This window comes from Diaphorina citri, unplaced genomic scaffold (genome assembly GCF_000475195.1).
Source record: "Diaphorina citri unplaced genomic scaffold, Diaci psyllid genome assembly version 1.1 scaffold2529, whole genome shotgun sequence".
Classification (NCBI taxonomy): Eukaryota; Metazoa; Arthropoda; class Insecta; order Hemiptera; family Psyllidae; genus Diaphorina; species Diaphorina citri.
In genome coordinates this window covers 23,632-38,276 of record NW_007379949.1, presented here as the reverse complement: position 1 = coordinate 38,276, position 14,645 = coordinate 23,632, and the positions used below count along the sequence as shown (strand labels likewise).

Here is a 14,645-nt window from a genome sequence, read left to right as displayed (position 1 = left end):
ATTGGCGGAACTTTTCGTAGCGTCTCTTCTGGTAGGGACCGACACTGGCGGCCGTGTACCGGGGGTACATCCCGGTCAGGTCTTCCTGGCCTTCGAACACCTCGGTGACGCCATACTTGAGTCCGTGGTACATGTCGTACTCTGCCTTTTCGATGTTCTCGTAGGAGAGGTGGGGTCGTGCTTCGCCCTCTTCCGCGAAGCGTCGATATCTGGCCTGTTCCGCTCTATTTAATTTGTTGTTGGGAGAATCTCCTAGCCCTGGAAGCAATTTGTCCATCAGTAAGCTTCGTTCGACACGAGGCGCTTTGAGTTTCTTGCCGTTCCGTTCAATATTGTGTTTGGTTTTCACGTTTCGTCTCACCCTATGGTGTTCCAGGTTCTCGCAGAAGTTGGGGTCGTTGGGGTCGTACTTTCGAAAGATATCCGCCTCGTTTTCATCGTCTAACTCGGGTCGATGCTTTGGGTTCACGACACTATCACCTAATCCGAAATCGCCAACATGCCAACAAAGCAATGTAGATACTACCTTCCTCATAATTATTGTAGATAAACTTCAAGTTTCTCTTTTATTAACAGATTTGAATATTTGATAGAGGGAACTGTAACAGTGGAGGTCTTATCGTCCCGAACGCGAAGACAGAAGGAAGACAGGATAGGAGATAGCCAGTATTTCCGAAAACGAACCTTATCTGTCCCGAACGCGAAGACAGAAGGAAGACAGGATAGGAGATAGCCAGTGGTTCCGAAAACGAACCTTATCTGTTCAGGATAAAATACGCTCCGGACGGTGGATTTCACCAATATTTTTTCAGACCTTAGAAGGCCCGTTAAGCTAACAGCCTGTTGAGCCTGTTAAGTTCCACTTGATTTGTATCAGGCTTATCAGGGCTGTTAAGCTAACGCCCCGGACGGAGGATTTCACTAATATTTTTTCAGACCTTAGAAGGCCCGTTAAGCTAACAGCCTGTTAAGTTCCACTTGATTTGTATAGGCTTATCAGGGCTGTTAAGCTGATAGGCTGTTAGAGGCTAAAAAGTAAGTTGGTGAAGTCCACCATAAGTCTTTACTTCTTCTCTTCGGGTAACACAGGCTCATGGTTGATAATCTTCTTCATAAACTTCTCCGGATTCTCGTACATATTCACCACCGGTATAGATCTGTTCACATTGCTCAAATCCCTCGGGTAAGAATAGTTCTCCTTTTTGTGGTATTCACTCGGATAGTACACCACCTTGACATTCTCATCTGGGACCGTCTCCGCTTCGCTATCCATATGTACCGGGACCGTCAGGAACGCCGTGATGCTCTCGTTGAACAGCAGGTTTGTGCTCAGCTCTTCCAATTCATCACACGAGTTGGCATTTTTGTCAACTTCGTTTGGGACCTCTTCAACATTTGTACGTAAATTGGAGATTTTCTCACTAATTTCTTTTTTGATTTCATTTCCCTGTTCCTTGCCATTCTCAACTACTTCATTTTTGATTTCATTGTCCAAATCCTTTTCACCTTTGCCTATAATACTTCCGTTTTTCTTTTCGATCATCTCCTTGACAAACAGTTGGATCACACTTCGGAGAGTGTTGTAATATGCGTCCTTTTTCAAGTCAGCCTCGAAAACGGTGGCATTTTCTCGACAGTATTTCGATAGGATGTCGTCGATCAGGGACGTCTGGTCGTCCAAATCTTCACTGTCGTCAGGAATCTCGTTAGATTTTCCACTCGAAGTAATATCAGTATTCGTGTCTTCCTGTTTTTGTCCGTCTATTATGTCGTTAACATTGTTCACAATAGTGTTAGTTACGTCGTGATGTTCTTTAACATTAGTTGCTTCGTTATTTTTGTTAACATCATTGTTAAACACATGATTGATTGCGTCATGAATTTCGTTAATATCATCCCCGGTTGCCCCATTACTTTCCTTAACACCATTGTTATTTGGTTCATTTAGTTCAACGGCGGTTTTTATCACTCAAGTTAAGGGTTTATCACTTAAGTTAAGGGTTTTGAAAGGTTGGAGGAAGTAAAGAAAATGAAAATAATAACCAATACACTTCACTTTGGATGAGGAGGATTAGGTCAGCCTGATGGGCACACACACTATCAGGTTGACCTAACAGGTAGACCTGATCAGGGCTCCCTGATACATGATGAACACACACACCAAGGTAGACCTGAGAGGTACACCTGATCAAGTTCACATGTCAGATCTACCTGATACCTGATGAGCACATACACACACACTATGATTTATACCTGACAGGCGAATCTTATCAGGTGTACTTGTCAGGTCTACCTGATAGTGAGTGCCTGGCCCAAGGCTTTAAACACATTACTCTAAGGCTATGGCATTGTTTATTTCTACAAGCTTGTTTAGATTTTCGTGAAATTGGCTTATGGTTCGGTCGATATCTTCTATGGGCGACGGATTGTCGAAATCGTTATAGTCGCTTTTAATTGGATCAGAATCGTGTGTCAGAGCTCACATGACTTCACGTGACGTGACGTTAGAGTGTATCTACCTTCAGTCCCACACATACTGCATATACAAGGGCGGTGTCGTGCTATGTCTACCCATGGCCAGCGTATACGCATTCCCATACGGGTCCCGAGCCAGCGTTTGCCTGGTCAAATAATACGTATAATTCCAAGGCGGAATATTATAACTCTCAATCGACTCCATCATCCAGTCCGATCGGGAAGAATCGGGATACATCGGGCGTCCGGGGCTGAACAGGTCCAAGTGGTCGAAATCTTGATGGACTTCCAGTTGGCGTTTGGACGGATAGCGGTCTTGACAGATGATGCACTTGAACCAGTAGTCGTTGACGGTGGGGTCGAATTCGGTGACGTTGACGGCGAAGAGGGAAGAGCGGAAGTAACGGAAGATGGACGCCTGGTAGGGGTCGACGGTGGTGGCGGTCGAGGCGGTGGACGGCTCTGCAGGAAGACCGAAGAGAGGCGGTTTTTATCACTCAAGTTAAGGGTTTATCACTTAAGTTAAGGGTTTTGAAAGGTTGGAGGAAGTGAAGAAAATGAAAATAATAACTAATACACTAACACTTCACTTTCGATTAGGAGGGTTGGGCCAGCCACACACTAACAGGTAGACCTGACAGACGGACTTGATCTAGTGTATCTGTCAGGTCTACTTGATACCTGATGAGCACACACACTACCAAGTAGACCTGATAGGTACGGCTGGAAAGGTCCGCCTGTCAGGTCTACCGGATACCTTATGAGCACACACACACACTATCAGGTAGACCTGACAGGTACTCCTGAGCAGGTCCGCCTATCAGGTCTACGGTCTACCTGATATCTGATGAGCAAACACACACTTTCAGGTAGACCTGGCGGACCTGATCAAGTGTACCTGTCAGGTCTACCTGATAGTGAGTGGCTGGCCCAAGGCTTTAAACACAACATTACTGCAAGGCAACATTGTTTAGAATGCAGGAGTATGATGGGACTAGCATACCTCATTTTGACAAAACGGAAGAAACACCTATAAATAGTTAACCTAAAGTTATAAAAAGAAAAACACCAGTAACTTATACCTTTTCACAGTTGGTAAGAACACAAACTCCGAGGAGTATACGTTACGGGTGTTCTTCTATTCCAGATGAATCTTCCCAAAGTCACGTCAGAATCTATCAGTATAGAAATTACAAAGTCATAAACACTCGTACGTTGGACAAATCGAGGGAGTGAAAAGTTGAACAAAAGTTGAAAACTTCCATAATTAGAGGATTAATATAATCTCTTAACTGAAGGATTTAGAGAGTCCACGGGAATTGAAGTTCTTCGTTGAGGGTATGTGAGAGGGGTAATCAAATGATTTATTCCAAAATTAGGGTGTCCAAGCAGCCTTTGTGGAGAGGGTAGTACCAGAAGTCCCGTGTCCGATTCCCAGAGGAGTCGAAGTTTTCTTTTCATTTCACCAAAATAATTTGATCTTGCCTACGATATACGGGTTATATTCGATGCAGACAGACTTCTGTCGACTGTAGTGCGGACGCGCCTTTACTGGAATTTTAACGCACTTAGGTCGAATTTTACCACCGTGTATTGTCTCAAGATTGAGTTCAATCCGAGGTTGACCTGGCTATAAAGGATGGGGAAATCCTCGTTTCATCTCAATTCCGAGTTGGTATTAAACCCTCACTGATCTTTCTGTCGATGAGTGGAGGCACCCTCAAAGAGACAACTACATATATCTAGCATTAGTTTTAACAGTTGTACAGTGACGTCAAACCTCTGTTAAAGATTTAGTTAGATTGCAAAGCGTATTGGACAATTTGACATCGACCGCAAATACACAATTTGGTAAGTTGCCAGCAAGATGTCTATTATTTTTCCACTCTTTGTAGACAAAGATATAGACAAATTAAACGACAACATGGTAATAGTTATGTAGAAAAACAAAAGAATACTTTTATTTCGCAAAATATCATCAAGTAAGCACCCTATTGTTGCCAACATGCCAACAAAGCAATGTAGATACTACCTTCCTCATAATTATTGTAGATAAACTTCAAGTTTCTCTTTTATTAACAGATTTGAGAGAGGGAACTGTAACAGTGGAGGTCTTATCGTCCCGAACGCAATTTTCTCCACTCCAGACTTATTTCTGTAACTTTTTTCTGGCTTTCAGTATGTAATATTATGTAGATTTTATCTTGAAAGTTGCTCAAATTTTGAAATGTTTGTTTAGCAACAATTTTGCAACTGTTGGGAAACAAATGATTCGTTTGGGTACTAAGCTTGACAAGGTTTCACTGTTCCTTGAGGTAGAAACACACTACCATCACGTCACGTCACGTGAGGTGATAGTAGTGTGGCTCTCCTGAACGAAATTACCTACAATAATATGGGAAAACTTTGAACTACATCTTTCTGACTCCCGATGATTTCACATGACGTAACGTGATGGTAGTTAAAATCCGCCCCGGGCGGGAATCGAACCCGCGGCCTAGCGCTTACAAGGCAGACGCACTACCAACTAAGCTAACTAGGCTGGCAGCAACAATTTTGAAACTGTTGGGAAACAAATGATTCGTTTGGGTACTAAGCTTGACAAGAATTCACTGTTCCTTGAGGTAGAAACACACTACCATCACGTCACGTCACGTGAGGTGGTAGTAGTGTGGCTCTCCTGAACGAAATTACCTACAATAATATGGGGAAACTTTGAACTACACCTTTCTGACTCCCGATGATTTCACATGACTTAACGTGATGGTAGTGTGTTTCTGTTTCTACCTTTATCCACACCTTTCCCGATTATTTTTCAATTATGCATGACTCCCAGGTCGTAAACACTTCTATTGAAAAGCTATTCCGAGGCGATAAAACTTTAATCTCGTCTGATAAGAGTAGGAGGAGTTGAAAAAAAGTTTTTTTTTTTTGTCAATATAGCTAGCAATAAACGTCGAAACACTTGAAACAGGTGATGGGAAAACAAACTCGTAAACGGACGAAAATAAAGGCACAAAATCGACTGTAATTAGTGATGGGTCGTAGTTGGCGTCGATAAAATCCCCCCACTTCTCACTGGCCCGGGCCAAGGAGTCATCCTTGAGTATCTCCTCAAAGATATCGTTGATGTCCATGTCCTTGACGACCTTACTGACGGTCGGCGTCGGTTCGAACGTGACCGGCACGACCGTGCTGAAGATGTTGAAATGGTCGTAGTTCTCGTGGAAAAGTAGCTTCTCCCGGTTGCCGAAATAGTCGCCACAGAAGGGGCACACGGCGAAGGACACTTTGATGAATGGGTCCCGGAACGTGGAAGTTGCGGCAAGGTAGTATTGGCGGAACTTTTCGTAGCGTCTCTTCTGGTAGGGACCGACACTGGCGGCCGTGTACCGGGGGTACATCCCGGTCAGGTCTTCCTGGCCTTCGAACACCTCGGTGACGCCATACTTGAGTCCGTGGTACATGTCGTACTCTGCCTTTTCGATGTTCTCGTAGGAGAGGTGGGGTCGTGCTTCGCCCTCTTCCGCGAAGCGTCGATATCTGGCCTGTTCCGCTCTATTTAATTTGTTGTTGGGAGAATCTCCTAGCCCTGGAAGCAATTTGTCCATCAGTAAGCTTCGTTCGACACGAGGCGCTTTGAGTTTCTTGCCGTTCCGTTCAATATTGTGTTTGGTTTTCACGTTTCGTCTCACCCTATGGTGTTCCAGGTTCTCGCAGAAGTTGGGGTCGTTGGGGTCGTACTTTCGAAAGATATCCGCCTCGTTTTCATCGTCTAACTCGGGTCGATGCTTTGGGTTCACGACACTATCACCTAATCCGAAATCAAAGCTAGGCAAAGAAAAGAGCTAGACAAACATTGCAAACTCTCCTAGGTAGTCATGAAAAGGAAATTCAAAACGACATTGAGTTGCATTCATGATTGTCAATAATTGGTTCAGAAAACTTCTCTGGCCATTCAAATGGGTTCGAGTCCGAATGAAATCATAAAATTTAGCGCAGTGTAGGTACCGACATTTGTGGCAAGGATTTATGCTTAACATCATAATTAAAAGTCCTCCTTACTAAGATACTAAGGTTAGTTTCTCGGACCACACTGTAAATGCATTCAGCAAAGCATCTTCCAATGGCAAACCAGAATCTCAAACCACTGAACGTGCAAACAATTTAATTTGTCCAACACAAGGGACATGGAACATGCTATAATAAACGTATATATTATATTGACACTATTGAAGGTGTAAAGGTGTATATTGACTCTATTGATGGGGAGATAAATGTTCTCATGCTCAACACAAACAGTACGATAATGGAAGCTACGGAGGCATCCATTATTTGAGTACAGAGATAGTAACACGTACAACCTACAGTAGGATGAGAATGTGCAAGATGCAGTTAGGAAACGTGATAATGGAGACAGAGAAGAGGAGTCCCAAAAACAATCACCCCCGTATGTATGAAATCTAAAGATAAACTTAAGTTTAACTTGAAATGAAAATCTTGCCAAATTTCATGAAATCTAGCCAGTTATCTCAAGAAATGACATGAAATTGGCAACATTGTTCGTCTTAAGTTAAACTTAAGTTTATCTTTAGATTTCATACATACGGGGGTTAGAAGCATTGATGTAGACGCTGCTTTACGGATAGCATACATTTTCCTCGGGTAAACAATATCATAAAGAATAAAGATACACACAACCTGCTAGCTTTCTCGAAGAAGATTTATGTCGGTAACTTTCGCAGAAACACTTGTCTTGTACTCTTGTGGAACGAGGCAAAAAGGTGATATTCTTTTAGGCGCCTTATAAACGGACATGAGATATCACCATCCTCTGATTCTTCTTGCTTTTCGTCTTCAAAAAATCACTTACATCCCCAAGAAGTTTTTGTAAGCTCAGGGGTGATCTAACTTTTGTAAAAATGTTGTGTTGAAAATAAAGTTATTTCATTCAATTCAATTCTTCTTCTTCTTCTCCTTCTTCTTCTTCTTGCGCTTCTTCTGCTGCTGCTTCTTCTTCCTCTTCTTCTTCTTCCTTTTCTTCGTCTTCTTCTGCTGCAGCTTCTTCTTCTCCTCCTTCTTCTTCTTCTTGCGCTTCTTCTTCTTCCTTTTCTTCTTCGTCTTCTTCTGCTGCTGCTTCTTCATCTTCTTCTTCTGCCTTTTCTTCTCCTTCTTTTGTTTTATCAGTGTTTGTAAATACATTTTAATAATTCAATTCTTCTTCTTTCCGTTGTATTCCATTGTATTATATTCTATCCCTGCTGCTTCTTCATCTTCTTCTTCTGCCTTTTCTTCTCCTTCTTTTGTTTTATCAGTGTTTGTAAATACATTTTAATAATTCAATTCAATTCTTCTTCCCGTTGTATTCCATTGTATTATATTCTATCCTCGACCAAGGAAAATTGCTGCCAGCTATTATTATTATTATTATTATTATTATTATTATTATAATTACAAAAAAAGTTAAAAAATCTCTTACCTAGATACCTAGGTATATTTAGGTATTTGGGGAAATCAAAAGAAAAATGCAAAGAAGACAGCCACACAGGCCACACACACTCACACATGGCCTTGTTGCTTAGCGTGTAAATAAATAAATAAAATAACACAGGCCACACTATTATCGTGGCGTGATGGTAGTGTGGCTGGCCTGAACGAGATTACCTACAAATTACAAACCTACAATATTATGGGAAAACTTTGAACCACATCTTTTAGAAATTATTTAAAAATAATCTTTCTGACTCCCCATGAGCTCACATGACTTCACGTGACGTGACGTTAGAGTGTATCTACCTTCAGTCCCATACATACTGCATATACAAGGGCGGTGTCGTGCTATGTCTACCCATGGCCAGCGTATAAGCATTCCCATACGGGTCCCGAGCCAGCGTCTGTCTGGTCAGATAATACGTATAATTCCACGGCGGAATATTATAACTCTCAATCGAGCTCACATGACTTCACGTGACGTGACGTTAGAGTGTATCTACCTTCAGTCCCACACATACTGCATATACAAGGGCGGTGTCGTGCTGTGTCTGCCCATGGCCAGCGTATACGCATTCCCATACGGGTCCCGAGCCAGCGTCTGTCTGGTCAAATAATACGTATAATTCCAAGGCGGAATATTATAACTCTCAATGGACTCCATCATCCAGTCCGATCGGGAAGAATCGGGATACATCGGGCGCCCGGGGCTGAACAGGTCCAAGTGGTCGAAATCTTGATGGACTTCCAGTTGGCGTTTGGACGGATAGCGGTCTTGGTTGTGGAATCTGTTGACAAAACAAAACAAAAATCAGGCGTTAATTTTTCGTTTTGTTGTTGAAATCAGATTTCCTTTTACCCGTTTACCGCTCAGGTTGAACGGGTGGGCAGATGGATTTTCATTTCGTTGTGGGCAATATTGGCAATAGTTTAAGTGCTTTTAGTTTCTTTGGCTGGTCTTTGCTTGGCCTTTGGTTCTTTGACTGATCAAAGAATACGAGTATCTTTGCCCTTAGTATTTTATTTTTGCTTTCTATTACATGCATGAAGTGTTGGTGGAAATATCCGTTTCAGGGCACCCTGAGTCCAAAAAAGCGCATTTTGGTCGTCAACCGTTTCATCCAAAACTCCAGTGTCATCAACAAGACCATATTTCTCGTTCAAGTCTTCCACACGACTTTCTTTCATTATCAGATTTTTAATTCGATTTTTGTTTGTTTTGTCAACATCCTTGTTCACTACTCGACTCAGCTGTTCGAATCTTTCCTCTATTTCTACAAGCTTGTTTAGATTTTCGTGAAATTGGCTTATGGTTCGGTCGATATCTTCTATGGGCGACGGATTGTCGAAATCGTTATAATCGCTTTTAATTGGATCAGAATCGTGTGTCGCTCCGGCCGATATCATCCAAATGATTGATTCCGTGACTGGCTGTTGCGGGGCCCACTCACCCTCGTGAGGAAAATGAGTAGCTATGACGTATAAATGCGCATAGCGACCGGTGCCAGCATGGTAGGTAAACGAGAGAGAGAGAGAGAGAGAGAGAGAGAGAGAGAGAGAGAGAGAGAGAGAGAGAGAGAGAGATGGAATTTCCTACGCTCTTTTCTCTCGTGCCTACAAGTCTTACACACTCTTTCTTTTCTTCTTCTTCTTCTTCTTGTTTTTCTTCTTCATCTTCTCTTCTTCTTCTTGTTTTTCTTCTTCATCTTCTCTTCTTCTTGTTTTTCTTCTTCATCTTCTCTTCTTCTTGTTTTTCTTCTTCATCTTCTCTTCTTCTTGTTGTTTTTCATCTTCTTCTTTATCTTCTTCTTCTTCTTCTTTTCCTTCTTCGCCTTTTCCCGTGTAAAGACGGGGTTGGCGTTTTTCGTCAGCCTCTCAAAGATCCACCTGTCAGCTCTACCTGATAGTGTGTGTGCTCATCAGGTAGACCTGACGGGCGGACCTTTTCAGGCGTACCTGTCAGGTCTGATAGTGAGTGACTGGCCTTAGAGTCGTAAAATTTTAGTTATTCTTATTTCTTACTCTTAATACACCAAAGATCCAAAAAATCACATTAGAGAAATTTCTGCTAAGCATAGTCTCAAGTCATTTGATTGGTCAATTTTGACTTGAGACTGATCTAAGAACGATCATTCTTGTTCATAAATACGAGTGACTCTGGTAGTGATTATTCAGAAGTCACCACAATGAAAGAGAAAGCTCCCTTTTTGCATTTAACCCAACCCTAGAATAACACTGGTCACTGCTCAAATTGTGAAAGCTCCTTTTTGTGTTCAACCTAACCCAATGATAACGCTGGTCACTGCTCATTTGTGACACTCGTTCTTTGTGATACTGCTCCTTTTTATAGCAATTTTCCATTGGTGTGACTTCTTAGCAAGTACCCTTTCTCAGAATGGTAATAACTAATAGGTAAATAAATAAAGGTCGACTTACTGGTAGTAGTCCACGCTTTAGACTTGTACGTATAGTAGTTAGGGTCCAGGTCCTCCACCGGGAAGGGGAAAATGGTGTCCTCTATCAGTTCGGGGGGCGTCAGGTCAAAGAAACTCAGGGTGGTGCAGTTACGAAGGCGTTCTAGGGCCTCCGGATCTGCCGTGGTGGGGGAGCGTTGTGCGAGCTTCTTTTTGTATTTGCCTGCGAAGAAGAGGGAGCATGGTCAAACGAAGCAACCGAGAGAAAAACTAAGAGGCTTAACTGAGTAACTGGGTGCCGGCACACTAATATTGAACCCTATATCAGGAAGCCACATGGGCGTAACCAGCATCTGGTCTATTCTGGTTCTGGTCTATTCTGGTCTCCTGGGGGGAGGGGAGGGGGGTAGCCGCGGTTTAAATTAGAGGAGGTACGTACCCTCACGGTTTGACAAAAAAGTTGTCTTATTATTCCTGGACTAAAACCGACAGTGTCATCGACAGAACTATTTTTCCTGGACTAGGATAGACAGTTTTTTCGACATAAAACCTTTTCCTGGACTATAACAGACACTTTTGGACATAAAAAAAAACACTATTCCAACTTACTCGTGGTGCGATTTCGTTTCACCAGTTCAGACTTATGTGGCGTATGGTACAGGTGGGCCAATAAATGGTACGTTTTTTAGGTGTGCGAATAAATGGTACACTTACCCTACGTACCCTCACGGTTTGACAAAAAAGTTGTCTTATTTTTCCTGGACTAAAACCGACAGTGTCATCGACAGAACTATTCTTCCTGGACTAGGATAGACAGTTTTTCCGACATAAAACCTATTCCTGGACTAGAACAGACACTTTTGGACATAAAAAAAACACTATTCCAACTTACTCGTGGTGCGATTTCGTTTCGGCGTCGACGTTTTCGGCCGCTTCGTGGGTTTCGTCGTCAGATCCGTCACGATTTCCCGCACCCATTCCGATACGTCGACACTGTCGTTGTCGTGTCGCTCTACGTGGGGCGGCAGCGTGTAGTGGCTCAGGTCGCCGTAGTCGCTCGGGTACTTGGGCTTGTTCGCGGCGTCCTTCTGATATCTGGAGGGAAAAAAAGAGGTGTAGTGGCTCAGGTCGCCGTAGTCGCTCGGGTACTTGGGCTTGTTCGCGGCGTCCTTCTGATATCTGGAGGGAAAAATAAGAGGGGGTTTTTTTAGGGAGTTTGATAGAAATGCTATATCAGTAGCGAAGGTTGAGTGCGAAGGGCATCCACTCGGAAACTTTTGTTTTGTCAAAACCAGTTGGCCTCAAAGGGATCACTCTAAAGCTGATTGAGAGGCCGACGACAATTGCCGACCCCATCTGAACATAGGAAAAGGCGAAGAAAAAGAAGAGAGAAAATAAAGTAAAGCTTCGCTATACTTTTGTAATAGAAAGTAAAAAGGACTTTTCAATTGTGTTGAGCCTTTGAATGTTCGTCACAAATATCGTTCCCCAATTCTTACACCTGGATAAATTTTAACAACTCCAGACCCTATGTCCAACGCGTTAACCACCACACCAGTGAGGTTTGATAGAGGGAACAATAGAAGAACACCCAAATAAGCATCTTTCAATAGGATAAGGAAAGTCGTGTGATGTTCACACCAGATTGTAAGCTGCTGAATTTTCAAAAAAAAAAAATAAATAAATAAAATAAAATAAAAATAAAATAAATTTTCACTAATCTTTTCACAGTGGTGATGGCTCCACTGGCACTGGTCGAAACTCGAATAAAGTATCAATTTTCCTATAACTACTCAATTTTCCTCACAAGGTCGAGTGCACCTCGTATTCCAAGCGCAGAGCCAAAAAAAATTCGACCCTAATGGGAATCGAACCTGGGACCTCCGGTGTGCAAGACCACTTACTTCCTCGGCTGGGATTGAACCCACGCCCTCCTGTTTACCAGGCGAGCGCCTTGACCACTACACCACCGAGGCAGGTAACGCCTTGACCACTACACCACCGAGGCAGGTACTACACCACCGAGGCAGGTACTACACCACCGAGGCAGGTAACGCCGGCCCCAAATAAGATTGGGAAAAGGTGCAGTAAAAGAAGAATTTTACAGTCGCTATCAGGCTAAAAGAGGAGAAACGAGCTTCAGAAGAGAAGAGATCCTGTCTTCTTTCTCCTTGGACGATAAAATAAGACCTCAACAGTGACGGTTCTCTTTATCACACTTCTTTTTTTTCCCACGTCCAAAGTAATAACGGCCATATTTTGTCTCTGATTTCAGACGAAGAGTTTGGGACCAGAATAATCACGGTGGCGGTCGATGGACACGAGGCAGAGCTGCATATCATAGACCATCCGGCCGCTGAAATGTCCGTAAGTAAATTCTGATCTGTCCGATGGTGGAGTTTTTACTACCTACGGGCCAATATTTACCTCTGGTTTTTTAGAGGCTATGTAAAGTTTTTTTTTTTTATCGTTAATGATCACGAGAAAGAGAAGACGATGAAGAAGAGGAAGCCATGAAAAAGAAAGAAAAGAAAAAGAAGAAGAAGAAGAAGGAGGAGAAAAAGATGAAGAAGAAGGAGGAGAAGAAGGAGAAAAAGAAGAAGGAGGAGGAGAAGGAGAAGAGGAGGAAGAAGAAGAAGAAATGAAGCAGGATACAAAATTGATAGCAAAATTATATTTCGTTGGGAAAAAGTTCCGGTTCAAGGAATTATAATCGAATTTTCGAAAGAAAGAAGTACAAAATCCTGTTTGCTACTACAAGTTTGAATAAAAAGTTTGAAGAGAAAATTTGAAGAGAAGAGCCATGAGTGATGGGAAGGAAAGGAGAAAGGAAGAAAGAGAGAAGGTGAAGAGAGAGATTGAAAGGAGGAGGAGGAGGAGGGAACAGAGAGAGAGAGAGAGAGAGAGAGAGATAGAAAGGAGGAAAGAGGAAGAAATTAAAGAAATAATGAACGAAAGAAAGAGATAAAAGGAAAGAAGGAGGAAGAGAGAGAGAGAGAGATAGAAAGGAGGAAAGAGGAAGAAATTAAAGATATAATGAACGAAAGAAAGACAGAGATAAATGGAAAGAAGGAGAGAGAGAGAGAGGGACAGAAGAGTATCCAAAATATGTAAGGTGGGGAAAACCGGGAGAGAGAGAGAGAAAGAGGAAAAAGTAGAGAAAGAGAACGAAACGAGAAAAAGAGATAAAAGGTGAAAGGGAGAGAGGGTGCAACGGTTGGCGGCATTTTACCGCTTTTTGGCGGTTTTCGGTGTAATTTAACAATATCTCGGGAACGGTATGAGCTAGAGACTTAAAATTTGGTATGAAGTCCATAAATGGATACAACACAAAACTTTTGGTTAGGATAAGTGCTGTAGTTGACGTCATTTCGGCCACTTTTTGGCGGCTTTCAAGCACTTTTGGGCGGTTTTCAGCAACGGTATGAGCTAGAGACTTAAAATTTGGTATGAAGTCCATAAATGGATACAACACAAAACTTTTGGTTAGGATAAGTGCTGTAGTTGGCGTCATTTTGGCCACTTTTTGGCGGCTTTCAAGCACTTTTGGGCGGTTTGTAAAATGTACAATAGAAGAACACCCAAATAAGCATCTTTCAATAGGATAAGGAAAGTCGTGTGATGTTCACACCAGATTTTTTTTTTCGTGTCTGTTTCTTTTTAGGTAATTAGGGACCTCTAGCGCGCGAGATATACTCTCAAATTCGGCCACCGGGAATCGAATCTGGGACCTCCGGTGTGCAAGGCCACTTACTTAGAACTTTCTTCGTACAGCAGGCGCTGCATCAGAGTATCATTGCGCAGGCGCGCCTCCCTCTCGAGCATTTGACGCAGAACCTTCTTGCGTTTGGCGCGCAGGGACATGCGCCGACCTAAGGCTTCGTCCAGAAGACAGGCGAGCGTGGCCACCGCGACTAAAATGTGGAGTAGCTTGGCCATGACGGTGGAAAAATGGGAAAAATTTACACTAAACGACGGCCATCAAATGTAACTTGTGTAACAAATGGTAGTCATATTCTAAGGATAACAAATTTTTGTCATGTTCTAAAGAGAAACTGAATCAAAAATACATATTAACGGGTAAAGAGAAATAAGGGAATCAAAAATATCCACAGAACACATTTTTATTTAAACCTAATTCTGTTATAAAAAAAGACAGGATAGGAGAAATCCAACCGTTCCGAAAACTGCTCTGGGCGGGAATCGAACCCGCGACCTAGCGCTTAGAAAGCACCGTGCTAACCTCCAAGCTAACTAGACCTAAAC

At 42.6% G+C, this 14,645-nt stretch overlaps 1 protein-coding gene across 1 annotated transcript in view; it reads right to left on the bottom strand.

The window, feature by feature from the left end:
- LOC103519085 overlaps positions 1 to 14,442 on the bottom strand; it is a 19,561-nt gene extending 5,119 nt beyond the window's left edge. Inside the window, exons 1-3 of the mRNA XM_026830692.1 lie at positions 14,134 to 14,442; positions 11,272 to 11,474; positions 10,402 to 10,602 (exon numbers count right to left, since the gene is read on the bottom strand). Of these exons, the coding sequence (XP_026686493.1) occupies positions 10,402 to 10,602; positions 11,272 to 11,474; positions 14,134 to 14,318 (589 nt within the window). The 5' untranslated portion in view covers positions 14,319 to 14,442. The remainder of the gene's footprint in view (positions 1 to 10,401; positions 10,603 to 11,271; positions 11,475 to 14,133) is intronic.
- Between the last annotated feature and the right edge of the window lie 203 nt (positions 14,443 to 14,645).